Here is a 15906-nt window from a genome sequence, read left to right on the forward strand (position 1 = left end):
AGATGCCAGCAGAGACAGATGGAGGCTCCTCTTGGACGCCGACCATTGATTTCCAATGATTAGCATTAGGAAGCAGTGCAGCTCTTGATTACTGCCTGGCAGCCATGAACATGTCCGCTGAGTTTTAATTAACACAAAGTGAGATGCATTTCATTAACATTTGAAAATAGACGTCAAAAGATAGTGAAGTCCGGCAAGGACGATTCGCTTTGAAACCTCAGCATGAAGATTATCTTAATATTTAGCTTGCCGTTATGTTAGATAATTTTTTTCCAAACTAGAATAGCTTATAATAACGTGCTGAAAATATGACAATAAACCTTTAGAATGCAGATTTAGAATGGCTACACGGTACATCAATGTAATTACATACTAAGATTAATTAGTATTATTTACAAACGACAAGAGTCTACAGCCCCGTTCACACCAATCACGATAACGATAAAGCTCTAAAAATCGTTCTCAGTATTAAAGAATAGCAACGTCCACACAACAACTATAACGATAAAGGCACAGAGTAACGATATCGCTGGAATCACTTTCAGAATGATTTTTTTTAGCTGATGAACGATAAAAACATTGACAGCCAATCAGAATCCATCCTGCTATAATGAGCTGGAGAATTTAAAGCACCAGAGGATGGTGCGATTAGAATAAACAGACGATATCGTCGCTGGTGTGGACGCTAATATCGTTCTTGGTGTGAACAGGGCTACAATCGTTCTGAAAGTGATTCCAACGATATAATTTCTCTGTGCCTTTATCGTTATAGTTGTGGTGTGGACGCTGCTATTCTTTAATACTGAGAATGATTTTTAGAACTATATCTTTATCGTTATCTTTATACTTATTGGCCTTAAGATGAATAAGAAACATTTGCATGCATGGACGATTATTTTATTGCATGTGAGAACACAAATGCATAAAGCAATCTTACTAATTTGCATATCAATTTATAAGAAACAGGCTCTCAATAACTTTTGACCAATGAATTTTAAATTGTTTGTGTGTATTAATACTGTGCTGAAAGGCTCAAAAAAGCATATTATACTATAGATAGATAGATAGATAGATAGATAGATAGATAGATAGATAGATAGATAGATAGATAGATAGATAGATAGATAGATATTTAATGTAAAATATTCTAGAACCATAATGAACATTCAATGGAATAAAATAACAATAAAACACATTGTATATAAACAGTAATTCCAATATTAAACATTAAGTCACTACCTTAAGAAATTAAATTATAAACTGATTAAACAGTCCGTGATCTTGAAATATGGTTCAATTTTCAGCTTTCCCGTCATGTGTACGATAGCAATTTGACGTCATAAGAGCCTTCCACCTGCAAATGGAATAAACATGTTAATTCAGTACAAAAGAAGGATCATATACAGGTTGACAGAAGTGCGACTCACGTCGAAACGTCCGATGGACGCTGCAGTTTGGCTCGCCTGCATTATCTCAGTGAGTGCCCACATCTGCTGAATGCTGGAGGAAACCGTCTCTGGATCAGGAAGTCCCTGGTGAACCAACACACAATCATTAACTGCAGCATTGCTCTGTTTATTAAAGGTATAGTGCACTCAGAAATCATCATCCTTTGCTCACCCTCACATCGTTTTTAACCTTTAGCAATTTAATAGAACACCAGCCAGCAGAGAATGTGTACAATAAAACAAAACAAAAAATAAAATGGGAAGAATCTTTGTATTTGTGAAGTTGCAGATTCAATTATGACCAGCAAGTGGCAGTAAAGCACTGTCACAGAGAGGAGAATAATTATTATTGCAATATTTCTTCTAAAGCACATATATTATGTTCAACCCATTTTCTAAAACCTTTTATTTTTCCTGCTGCATATAATGTTTCTGAGTATTAGTCTAAATGATTTTCTTACTGTTGGTAGATGATAATAAGGGGTTTTAATGTCTCTATCAACAAAGCTGTGTGTGTGTGCGTCTTAAAAAGTCTTAATTTATGCATCCACAAATTAAGGCCTCGAAAGGTCTTAAATCAGAACTGAAAGTCTTAAATTCATAAAGTCATGACATTAAATGTTGCATGCATTGCAAAAAAAATAAAATAAAAAATGATATCTTCCTCAGTATCTTTGATTTGTAATCCAATACAAATCTAAACATCCTTAAATAATAATACATTAACTTGAGATTCAAATTGAACATATGAAGTCTTGTTTTCTAAAAAACAACAAACACACACAGACTAAACAGAATTTAAATGTATTTTAGTTTATGCTTAAAACAAGAACAAATGTCTGTCATGGGGTAATAAAACTGGCCCATATCTTGTATTAATCGTGAACTCATATATCTTCATTTAATAATCTTTAGACATATGTACCAGTAATCTGATTACATAACTCTTGTTACTTGTAATGCGTTACCCTAACAATGGTTATTTCCATATTGTAGTGGTGCAGAGCTATTCAACCCAAAAGCTGAATTAAAAAGTAATGGCGATCTGAGATCTGTTAGAAGTTGTGTTTCCAAACTTGGAAACTGTTGCCATTACAAGACGTACATTTAGAGACCATACTGCCGTATTATTCAATTTATTCCTTGAATTTTCTTTAATTGGTCTTAAAAAGTCTTAACTAACCCTCATAAAACATGCAGAAACCCTGATAATACAATATATGAATAACAACATGCAAGTTCACAACATTCCTGACATAAAATGAACATTTATTTACACAGTTCCTAAAATTCCAAGTTCATAAGTGCCTTATAAAGTTACCACTGAACGTGTCTTTTTTCCCTCAAATAAATACTGTAGGTAAACAACAAATTATGAATTACAATTACTTCCTCTGCTTTTCAGGTGGTGAAACAGTTTCAATAAATCTAAAGAGACACTTTCAAACCATCAAACAAGTGTCTTGCATTTCTAATGCAAATGACAGATAAATGATAACTGGGACATGGCCACAATGCTGAGTGATTGGAAAAACGACAACCAGTGAGTTTCATACATTTCCGTAATTATCTTTTCAGACTGTTTTGAAGCCAAAGCGTTAATTAACACCTCACAGCTGCATAATAAATACATGACGAGTCGGCTGCCTCCCCCCTTATCATCATCACCACCCCGTCCCGTATTCGCCGCCCTTCACCAGGCTCCTGACGGGAGTGGGTGTGTGAGAGAGGAGGGGCGCTGAAACAGCCAGGGCTGGCGGCGTGTGATGAGGCGCACCTGATGTGAATAGAGCCTCATCACACGCCGCTGTTTAAATGCCGAGCGCGCCTCTCCTCGGGAGACCGGTCTCTTCCCCGTGCATGCACGCTGGTGTCGAGACAGGACCGAGTTCCGCACACGCGAGACGGCTGACGGGCTAGGATGCCAGGCCGTGCATCCCCCGAGAGCGCTGCGGGCTGAAGAGGGACGATGCCGCGAGAATAAGCCGCCGCCCCTCGCGCCCCGGTCCCAAGAGGGGAGTGCGTGCGGCCGCCGGACTCCGCCCCTTACCTGGACCCTTCCTTCCAGAACACTGCCCTCCTTCACGAACCCCACAGCACGACGAGGACACCAGACCCCCCTGTTTATTTTGGACACTTTTACCCCCTTTTGGACACTTTATTTTATTATTTTGTTTAATAAAAACCTCTCCGAGGCCTGACGCCACACCCACTGTGTCTGTCGTTTGCTCCTCCCGTCACAATAGAAACTACAGAGATGCTTGTGTGTTGCTAAATTAAATGGCATTAACAGTCTTTCAAGGGAGCATTGTATATACTGTTAAACTCAATATTCATTAGATAACAACTGTTGCTCATTATACAACAAAATTACACAGTAAGACACAAAATACTCACATTCAAATCAAGAGGTTCATCTACAGGTGTGAGAGTGGATATCCAGGCAGGAACCTCTCGCTCTGAGTCCTGGATAGACAAACACAACACATCAAGGTTTTAGTCAAATACTGATTAAAACAAAATGCCAAAAATATATGAAATAAATAAAACAAAGAATTGGCAAACAAATTGCAGAACAAAATAAAAGTGCATTAAAGTAACTTCAAAAACAGAAAAGCAAAGCGAAAGAGAGAAAAAAGCAAAACAATCTTCTTTGAGTGTTGGAAAGACAAAACTAACATCCACTGATCTGTAGGTTTTGGTAAAATACAGATTCAAAAAAAAAAAAAAAAACAAGCAAACAAAATGCAAAACAAAACAAAGAAAGTAAAAGAAAAGAACATCTACTGATAGGGCTGGGTATCGTTCAAAAATGTTCGATACCGATACCGATACCGATACCTTGAGTTCGATAACGGTTCCTGAACGATACTTTTTTCGATACCAATTTTATGAAAACAGTTTTAACAAGATAACATTCTCAAAAAACTTTGTATACATGTCAACAAGCTGAAAAAAATAAAACCAGACTCAAAGACTCTCCTGAGCCACTGCACAAAGGAACAAAATATAGCCAACACAATAAATCAGTACAAATAATTTTAATAAAGCTCAAATAGTTTTCAGTTTACACTAGTGCATGCTCGTTTTAAAACGCATAGCTCAGACAGAATCATCATTTCTATTCATTTATTCTAGGTTGTTAAAGACTTCAAGAAATTTTTAATCTTTATCCACTTTCATAAGTGGATGTTTTATTTTCTTTCACAATATGTTTTATTGTTATTAAATTCTATGTTGTAGTATGTCTAATTATTTGAATGCATAAAAACGACTAAGTTTATTTAAATTTATTCTTAAAACAGCCTTATGAAATGTTTTTTTTTTTCCTCAGAAATTCTGTGTTCTGTATCTGGTTTTCAAATGAAGGCATAAAACAGTAATTCCATTTTTCTTTTAAATTATTGAAAATAAAACTATTTATTTTGGAAAACAAAATTTTACTATTAAAATTAAAACATGGAAGAAATGTTGTGTGATCATTAATTAAAAAATACGAGTTTTAATAGTAGTAGCAGTATGTACACTCTGCTGAACAATATTAATATATTTCTGCCGCAGTGTCTTCCAAGTTAATCCGAACTTTTATTTTGACGGGTTTCCGGGAATACTTTTACAGTTCTGTGTGTATATGATATGACGCAAGTTTTACTCAAATCAAATGGTAAAATGCTCATGAAGTGACTCTCAGAGCAGTTCTAGAGCTGTTGTTGATGTGTTTATGTCCTCATTTAGTGAGACGGCAGACGCTGAAATGTCACGCGAGCTTCAGTCTGTGTCAAGTAAGCGAAACTGCGCGATATAGAGAGCAGACTGCTCCGTACGCTTTCGAATTGCTCTCGCGGATGTCAAACACTGATCAATCAGCACCTCGTCACTTCTAGTCAAACACATCTAGTGCTGCATGCTTATTGGCTCACTGACGTTAATAAGATTAACCCCTTAGGTATCGAAATTTGGTACCGAACGACAAGACGTTTTTCGATACTCGGTGGTATCGAGGCAATTCGGTCGGTGCCTAAAAAGTATCAAACTCGATACCCAGCCCAATCTATTGATTAATTTGGTTTTGATACTTCAAACAAAAATAAAAAAACTCAAGCAAACAAAATGCTAAACAAAATTAAATAAAAAATGAATAGAAAAGCAAAACAACAAACAAACAAACAAACAAAAACAATATAAAAGTATTCCTTTCAGAGTCCTGGAAAGGTAAAAATAGCATCCAAACCAATGTAAACAAAAAATTCAAAACAAAAGTAAAAAGAAAAAAAAAAACAGAAACACAGAAAAACTATAAATAAACCAATAAATAAATAAACACACGTGCAAACACACATACACAAAAGCAAAACAGAGTCTCTCTTACCCCTGGAAAGACAAAAATAATATCCACTGATCAACTCTGTAGGTTTTTATAAAGTATTACTGCAAACTAAACATAACAAAAACCAAGCAAACAAAATGCAGAACAAAATAAAAGCAAAAAAAATAAAAAAAACTCCAAACAAACAGAAAATGTTTGGTCTGAGACTACAGATAAAAATGAGCAAGCCTGGCTAAATGCGTCACATTTTGCATTGATTGTATGCATTAATGGGCATTCTCCCACATTAAATATCTATCTATCTATCTATCTATCTATCGCAGACATAATTTTGCAGTCTCTTTTATAATGTGACACAAACGACAATATATTGTGCATGCAAACCTCTTTTGTACACGGGTAAATGTTAATTTCCTCAATGCTGAAATTGAGCCATTCGGAGGAGGGCTGCCGCGAGATGAGTCTCACTGTCGTCACGTTATCAGGCTCCGTCAACATCTGAAAACCCAAATACAGAGAAGAAAAGACCTCAGCAAGAAGTGACACAAATTTGGGAGAATTTGGGGCCTTTCATGCAGCTATCAAAGAAACAAAAGAGGTTAAATTAAGAACGAACATCAGAATTTAACAGAGACACTAAGGACCTGTGTTTCCAAGCCTTAATTAACTAGACAGAATGAAACCCTGACAAAAGAGACACTGATTTCACAAGTTTCTTGTAGTAATCTGCGAAACAGAACTGCTCCAAACACTTGACGTTTGTGTTGGGGTTGATGTTCGTGAAGCATGCGAGTTAAACAACATCAAAGTTTCCTTCTACTTCAGCTGACAGCCTGATACTTGAGGGATTGTTTCTGTACATTTATTGCTTGGAGCTTGTTCATGTCAGATTGTTTCTCTGAAAAGATCTTCTGGGAGCACACACTGTTCATCTCTAATGATTATTCTTACTGTATTACAATATGAGCACAATATATATTAGATATAAAAAGTTATTATACTCTATCGTTCAAAAGTCTCTTTTTAAAAGTCTCACCAAAGGTGCATTTGTTTGATTAAAAACATACTAAAAACATTTATTAAAAACAAATATTTTTTGTAACATTATAAATGTATTTACTGTGACTTTTGTTAAATTTAATTGATCTTTGCTATACAAAAGTATTAGTTTCTTTTAAAAAAAAATAGCTAAATAAATTAAGTTTAAAAGAAAGGAAGAAAGAGTAGCAATATTTTGAGCAAACAGTCAATGTTTCCAAGTAGATTGAAAATGTTTAGGCTGAGGCTGCCATGACCTTCACCGACTAGCAGTATCTCAAAGAAGAGCTACACGAATATGTCAAAAACAGTGACGCAGCAAAATAGTGTCAATTTTTCACACTGGGAAGTTACTGATGCAGAGGAGTCACAGCGCCTGCTAAGACTGCTGAGTTATCTGCTTGTTTTCTCTGAGATTTGAAGAGATTTTGAAGGCCATCTGCAGAGAAACCATGCAAATGCCACACACTATGACTGTGAGCATGTACTGTAAAATCGTTTGTGCTAGTTCAAACAAAAATTTTAATCTGGCACCATCTACTCACCCTAATGTCATTCTAAACCCACACACTTTTTTTATTATTTATATTTATGCGTGTATATATATATATATATATACCAGTCCCCTCCATAAGTATTGTAACACTAAAGACAAAATTGCTCTGTTGGCTGTGGAGTCAAGACATTTATAAATATGATTAAAAGATGAATATGAGACAATATGAACTGGCAGGGTGTTTTGGGTCATTGTCCTGATGCAATATGAAGCACTTCCCAATGAATCTGGTGGCATTTTCTTGAATATTGGTAGACAAGATGGTTTTGTACCCTTCCAAATTCATTCTGCTACTGTCATCATACATTAAGTCATCAGTAAAGATGAGAGGGTCTGTTCCAGAGACAGCCATGCATGCCCATGTCATGACACCACCTCCACCATGCTTTACAGATGAGGCTGTATGCTTGGGATCATTTGCAGTCCCTTTTTTTCTCCACATTTTTGCTTTCCCATCACTTAGATAAAGGTTCATCTTTGTCTCATCGGTCCATAAACACAGTTACAAAACTCTTCTGGCTCACCTTTGTGCTTTTTTGCAAACTCTAATCTTGCCTTTCTATTTTTGGTGCTGGTCAGAGGTTTGCATCTTGCTGTGTAGCATCTGTAATTCTGTGTCAAAGTCTCCTGAGGACAGTAAATTGTCAGAGCATCACCCCAGCTTTCTGGAAGTTGTTGATGATTTTACAGACAGGTCTTTTAGGGTTCATTTTCACAGCTTTTATGATTTATCTGTCATCAACTACTGCTGTTTTCTCAGCCGATCAGGTCGTTGTTGGTTGCTGGTGTCGCTGGTGGTTTCCAAACTCTTGATTTCTCCATGCCCTTTGTTTTTGCTAGAGCTCTAATTGACTTCCTCTTTTCTTTTAGCATCCAAATTGCTTGCTTTTCTGTCAAAGTCAGCTCCCTCGTCTTCATCCTGGTTTGTGTGTCATCATTGATTGCAGGATTCAGAATACAGAAGTAATGGATATAACTGATACGACACATTCCCTGCTTTTAATATGAAGAATTAATGCAACAGGACACAGCTGATCACTTAGAAAGACCTGTGAGGCAACTGTTCCAATACTTATGCTCCCATCAGATAGAGGGATGAAACTCTAAAAGTGTCTTGACTCCACAGCCAACAGAGCAATTTTGTCTTTACCATTTCAATACTTTTGGAGGGCACTGTATATATATATATATATATATATATATATGTGTGTGTGTGTGTGTGTGTGTGTGTGTGTGTGTTACTGAAGTATTATTTGTATACTGATGTTTTTATATTTCGATTTTTGTTTTCATTTTCAGTTTTTAGTTTGAGTTTTATGTGACATTTATATACTAATATAGTATTTTCCAATATTTAGATTTTGTTTTAAATTGCATAATAATTTTAGTTTTAATACTCAGTAATTTTGGTATGCTCTTCTTAAACAATTACTATTATATTTAGAATTTATATTATATATATATAAATTTACAATTACACTTAATTTTTATTTATTAAATATTTTAGTTTTAGCCATTTTTGTACTTCAACTTTTGAAATATTAAAGTGTTATTTATACACTATTATTTATTCATAAATTAAATATATAAAAATGAAACTAAACCAATATAAGTTTTAGTGCTTATTATATTTTTTTAAAAAAAACTATTTAGATTTAATTTGCTTTTATTAATTAAAATCATTTTAGTAATTTTTCTTTGTAATTTTTGCAACTATTTTATTTCAGTTAAGTTCCAGATATTTTTTAAGTTTTTATTTTCCTCTAATATCTTATTCTAATTAATGAATACACACAAACTTAATATAATATATACTACGTATGCTCTGTATGTATTTATATCAGTGTGTCAGTGTTATTGCAGTATTTATATACAAGTATAGTATTTATTTATATATTTTAATTTGGTTTTCACTTTTACATATTCAGCCTGCACTATAATTTTAGGTTAAAATTCAGGAATTTTGTTATTTATTTATTTTTTTAAACAGTATTTATATTTAGCTTTAATTTATTATATTTAAAAGTTCCGATTATTTCTAGATATTTAAATATTTCATTTCTTCATCTAATATTTCACAAAAATTTGGAATTTTTGGAATTTGGAATTTTTGGAATTTTACAGCCCCATTGTCTTTCATTATATGTAAAATGTATCTTTTGTGTTCCATAATAAAGAGAGTAATCAAGTTTAGGTGTATATGATGACAATTTTAATTTGGGGTGCCCTAATCCTTTAAATTCACCATAAACCTCCATATAATTGAGAAGAAATGTCTATGTAATTATGAAAACCTGCAAGGACTTTGTTTTCAATATCTCTCCTCTTCTTAATAAAGACTTATATACCATTGCAGTGTCTGACATCAAAAACCGGCTTATACAGATTACAGCAGATGCGGTGAGAGCTGTGTGGCGTCCCAGGTGGGTTTTTCAATGCAAATTTCATTCGATGCCACTGAAGGTGGCCATACAGCGCAGAACTCACCCTCCAATCATCTGAGAGTTCAGTCGAGGACTCGCGTCTAATATCCCAGTGTCTTTGAAACACTTCAGTTAAAAAGTTAAAAAGCGTTGAGGGAGCCTGATCTCAATACATTAAAGCAGTCATTACAGGCAACTCACAGATCAAAGACTGGGACATCAGATCCCCGGAGAGCCACAAATGGGCCAAATCACCGTGATGACAAACAAAATATTCTGCGAGCTGCTGTGATTACGCTGGGATGGTGGACAAAACTGTTAGGGCTTTTTAATTGAAAAGCTGATGATATCCTGCGGACGTAATTGACGGTGTTGTCTCAGAGGAAATTATTTAAAAAGACTACAAAAGATCACATTTTTGCATGCTTAAAAAAGCAGTAATTAGGTATTTCTTGCGTAAGTAAACTGTCATATGTGCACAATTTGAAGAATTCAAAATCTGTAAAGGTGCGCTTAAACTTACCGTTGCTCGGCAGTCATTTCCCGACACCATTTCCAACTAAAAACTTAAAACGTTTTGGTGGTTTGGGGGCCCTGAATATGCAAACTTTTGAAAACTACAATACGTGGTGTTTGTTTACAATGTGTCATCGCCATCTACTGGCCAGGCATGAATAATACATGCGTTTTTAGTCGTTTTCGTGGATCTGTGCGGATGGAGATTGTTTTAACAATGTTGTCGTCTGTGCACAAATGTTTACAAAACGCAAATGAAAAACGTTTCCGTTTTTAGTAAATCGTCATGTAAATGCATCCTCAATTGCAATCCTTTCGCTTGACGGCGAAATTTCCCCATGTGGATTTTGCTAAAATAGTGATAATGTGTCTGTACGTTAATTCGTAATCCATAGAATTTTAGGCAGATGAAAATATTCAGCCGAAAATGAATTTTTGGTTTTGGGTGAAACCATTTAAATGGCACTTCTCTGATGGCTCGTTTTTAATCTGCCAGCATCTATTTCATGCAAACAACATAAGCTACAACTCGTAAACATGTCATGCTGGTTGATTTTGACTTCTCGCTTTTAATCGATCTTTCATTTTGATAAAGATCTTTTAGTCTAGGCTGTTTTATTGATAAAAATTTAATTACGACTTTTTATTTCACAATTCTGACAGTTAAACCTTTTCTGCAATTCTGAGATATAAAGTCACGAGTTTAAGGACTAATTGGAGGAAAAAAATCTGAATTGCAAAATATAAACAAATGCAAATTCAGAATTCTGACTTTATCGCAATTTCGAGTTTACATCTCACAATTTTTTTTTCTCCGCCATAGAATTTAAAAAAATTATGCTTTTCTGCTTTTTCAAGTGTATGTCTCACAATTCAAACTTTTTTCTAAAAATTCTGATAAAAAAAAAATAATAATAATTCCAAGAAAAAATGTCTGAATTGTGAGATAAGTTGCAATTAACTTTTTTTAAAAGAAAAAAATATATATATACATCTATATATTTTTAGTTTAGAGTTTATAGCTGATAAGACAAAATAATGTCACTAAATATTATTTATAGCACGCCTACCATTCAGTAAACACAATAAGCTTTGTGCTGTTATTTTTCATATGAAACATGAAAAATAACAGCACAAAGAAAAAAAATCACTCAGAAATTGCTAGTAAATTTCTAAACATTTTAACAATTACAAAAGAAAAGGCAAGCGACACATTGAATTAAACCATTTTTTTTAAGTGGAAAAACTAAAGTAGTATTTTCTTGTAAAACATACTCCAATTATCTAATTTTTTTATTATTATTATTTTTACAGTGTACAACTCTTAAATAAACTTGAATTATTACTAAATTATAAAAAAAAAAACAATAGAACATTCAGTTTCTGTATTTCAGTAAAAAAAAATATTTCAGTTCATCACTAATATATTTAAAGTACTCTTTAAAGGTTGATAACTAAAAGGGTTAAAGGTTTAAGATGCCAAAAAAGGCCTTTTTTATGTAGAGCACAAAAGCAGAAATTTTGCAGAATGTTCACGCTACTAATTTCCAAATGATAAATGTTTTGGTTTCCTGTCTGTTTCTCATTCCTACCTGATGTCTGTAGATGGAGAAATAGTCATGTGATCCAGCCTCAGCGTGTGGGTTGCCCATGAGGCAGTAATTTCTCAAACAAGTGACCCACTTGGCAGAACCGTCCTCTCTCCGCTGCAAACGGACCGTCAAATATGCAGTGTAGTAGTTCTTGAAAGAGATTTCCTGAATCTAGACACAAGCACAGGAGATACAGCTGTGTATCGGCCATTAAGAAACCCATGCTGGTCGATCAATAATTGTGACCTTTATGAAGTGATGTGAGAGATACTCACGTTCACAGGCTCGGCGAGGGTGATGTCTGTTATATAGACGCCAGGGCGAGATGAATCAGATACAGCGTCTCCAATCTGCAGCGCCACAGCTGATTTTATTGTGCAGCTCACTGCTTTAGCACTCATGATTGAGCTGTGATAAGAAAGAAAAAATACATCAGAACTAAAAAAAAAAAGGCCCTTATAGAAAGTAGGTTCAAACTTCACAAAAAATTGATCCGTGTCACTGATCAAGATACATAACCTCACGCTTTATTATTAATATTATTTCTTAAATATAGAATTCTAGTTTTTCATATTTTTAAAAATACACATTTTATTAGTTTTAATATTTAGATTTTTTTAGATTATTTCTTGTTACTACTAACTGTATAATAATAACAATAATAATAGTTTTAATGTGAAAATACTTTAAAAATAAAATACAGCAGTTCAAAGAAGCTTCCACAACATCTCTCTCTCTCATATATATATATATATATATGCGCATGTATGTGTGTATATAGGCTTTATATATTTAAGTTTTTGTTTATTGCATAGCTTTCAGCAATAACTTAAATTAAAATAAATAAAATAACACAACACTTCATAAAACCACACGGGAGCATGAATGCTAATTGTTACCAAATTCGCTTATTATTAGTGTTATTAATATATATTTATATTTGATGAGAATAACAGCCACGAGTGTAAATATTATGTAGCACAAATCTATAAATAAAACATTTACAAATCTTCATGCATTTTGGAATCATTTTTAATATTCAGAATTGTGTCTTGTATTAAAAAAAATGTAAATACACAAGAACAAATATTGTTTATATTTCTAGTTTACATAAATATTATTATTTAATTATTATTTTTGTATTCAGATTTGTGCTACATAATATTGTGGATTTTATTCTCCATCAAATATAAATATATATTATTAACACTAATAATAAGCAAATTTGGTAAAAACTTAATTTATTTTTTTATTTAAGTTATTGCAGAAAGCTATGCAATGACCAAAAACATTTTTTGTATACATATAGAGAGATAAATGTTGACGTAAAGACATTTCCAAACAACAACAACAACAGTATGACCTCTATTATTATAATAATAATAATAATAATAATAATTATTATTATTATTATTATTAATCAAAATGTTTATGTCTGTTTTAACAGGATGACAAACAAATCTGAACAAAGCATTTGGAAAAAAAAAACAAAACAAACATGCAATTAATTGTAGGTGAGGTGCCAAAAAAAAAAAAAAACACAGGACATGTATGGCAAAAAGGCCGTTGTGAGAATAATGTTGCTTAAACATGCTGTCTATGTAGGCATTGTGTTTTCAAACACGGCCAGAATGCATCACTGAAGTACTTACTATATTCTGACTCGCTCTTTGGACTACAATGATCTTGTATTAAACAGCCGAGTCGTGCCCTTAAATGGTGCTGAGGCGCTTTAGAGCAGCAGAGTCATTGCAGTCATCTGTGCTGGAATCGGAAGCAGCTTTATGATGGTTTATGGTTGCATGTGTTGATAGTTGGAGCTCCGCATGTCGCTTCCGGTCCGGTGTGTGCGTGTGTGTGACGTGTATTCCTTAAAGGGCCAGTGTCATTAAGGTAGACAATCAATGCCTTATCAAAGGAACCCGACTCTAAAGAACAGTCGGTAACATAATAATAATAAATAGTTAGCACAATGAAATTCACAGTGTTGTTTTAATTTGTGTTTATTCTTGAGAAGAATGCTTTAAAAATTATATATTGTTTATTTACAAAAACAAACAAAATAACCCTAAATTATATATATATATATAAACATGTTTTTTAGCATGTTATCAAGTTTTTATTGTGTTTTATTGTGTTAGCTGTTTGCCCAAAATAACCCAACTGCAGGTTAATTGAGAAAAGCACAATGAAAAAACATGATTTCTGAGAATTGTTAAAACAGACTTATCTGCTTTTGCAAATGAACTCTTCATATATATATATATATATATATATATATATGTGTAGATAGATAGATAGATAGATATAGTTAGCTAATACAATAATTAACAGCAAAATTACCAATGTTACAATACGCACATTAAATCTCTCTTATGTAAATACTATCACAAATATTCATTATTTTTGAATCCAGTGAATTGAAGCAGTTCATCAAAAAGCTACAGGTAAAATGAATGGGAAAGAATGTAATAAATGTTGCAAATCACCTGTTTTGTGCATAATACAATCATAAATTATGAAATATAAGCACAGAATGACCTCTCGGATCTATATAAGATGCTGCAAAGGTTTTGTTGTTGTTGTTGTTTTTGGGGTTTTTTGTTAGTTACACTACCCGCAGTCACTGGCAGAGGGCAATAACACTCTTCTGTTTCAAACTCAAGCATTTCTTCTACAGTATGTGCTGAATTCTCTATGATTGGCTTTATCTCTTACATAAAACACATTTCTGTTTCACCAACGTGTCTATTGTTCGCCATACCAGACATAGCATGCTCTTTCTGTCAAAGTCATGATAATTAAGGATGCATAATTATTCATGAGTCATAAAACCATTGTTGATTCAATACACTGGGCCCCGCGGAGAAAGAAAAGGAATTTCTTGTATTGCAGTGTTAATATAAAAAGACTTTTTGTTGTTAGTATGTGTATCAAATCTATAAGTGCATACACATTTTGTATTATCATTTATAATTTATCGAATCATTACTTATAACGTTATTGCATTTTCCCCCTGCCATTTTAATATTTACTCTTCATGCACTGGCTGAACTTACTGTAGATCATCATCATTAAATGCAAATATTCATTATTCTAAATCATTAAAAGCAAACATTACAGCTCTATATTTATAATAATAATAATAATTTGCCTCCTTGTTGTACAGAAATGAGTGACAAATTCAAAAACCTGCTCTTCCCAGGTTCGCTATAGGAAACGGAAAATACAATATTCTTCCAGCTGGCCCATGACTGGCCTACTGGAGCAGATAGTATTTAGGCGCAGGATTTATTTTATCGACGCTGCTGTGCACAGTCGCGTTTCAGTGTCTGTTCGTCTCAACCGGAGGTTTTTCGCGGCCCAGCACTCAGACAAAGCCAGAGAATCAAACACCCCCTCAGAGACGCGCTTCTAGCTGAAAAGCAATGAGAAATACCTTCAAGGACAGCCTAGAGGAAGGGAAGACGACTCAGAGGGGAAGGATTTATCATCAAGCGTGTTTCCAAACGAGCCACTGTGAGCCAGGCAACTCAAACAGTGTGTCTGACTAGGCCAGGCGTTGACATGATCGGCGGGAGCTGTAGTTTGTTTGTTTAGTAGGATTTCAAACCGACAAGGCTCTTTCTGCACTCTTAAGCATTCATTTCCGTCAAAAACACTTTGTCTAACCTGTAAGCAGCCTTTAGGCCTGGTCACACCAAGAGAATCTTCAGTGTGATAAACATTCTGATTTTAGGGCCCTATGAAATCTGTTTTTTTTCTAAATTCTGTTTTTTTCTGTTTTAATTTTTCTGGATTCGGTTTTTCCGTTCTGTGTATTGTGTTGTGTATTTACATTTTTTTCAGCTAAATATATTCTGGTAAATAATTTTCTGGTAAATATTCCAATAAAAAATATTTTGTAATAATTTTAATAGTAGTGGTAGTTCTATCATTACATTAAGTAATATATTTCTGTCACAGTTTCTTCAAGTTAAACTGAACTTTTATTTTGACGGGTTGT

At 33.8% G+C, this 15906-nt stretch overlaps 1 protein-coding gene across 2 annotated transcripts; it reads right to left on the reverse strand.

The window, feature by feature from the left end:
- Positions 1-880: 880 nt before the first annotated feature.
- Positions 881-13759, reverse strand: LOC306875172 (nicolin-1-like). Of its 2 annotated transcripts, XM_079425618.1 has the most exons (7): positions 13553-13759; positions 12176-12308; positions 11901-12071; positions 6160-6273; positions 3846-3914; positions 1428-1532; positions 881-1354 (listed from the first exon to the last, which is right to left on the reverse strand). In XM_079425618.1, the coding sequence occupies exons 2-7, from the start codon at positions 12299-12301 to the stop codon at positions 1313-1315; spliced, it is 627 nt and encodes a 208-aa protein (XP_079281744.1). In that variant the 5' UTR covers positions 12302-12308; positions 13553-13759; the 3' UTR covers positions 881-1312. The 2 variants fall into 2 exon arrangements, with proteins under 2 accessions (XP_079281744.1, XP_079281745.1); XM_079425619.1 differs by lacking the exon at positions 6160-6273 and having other exon boundaries at positions 883-1354; positions 13553-13749.
- Positions 13760-15906: the final 2147 nt, after the last annotated feature.

This window comes from Barbus barbus (assembly GCF_936440315.1).
Source record: "Barbus barbus genome assembly, chromosome: 9".
Classification (NCBI taxonomy): domain Eukaryota; kingdom Metazoa; phylum Chordata; class Actinopteri; order Cypriniformes; family Cyprinidae; genus Barbus; species Barbus barbus.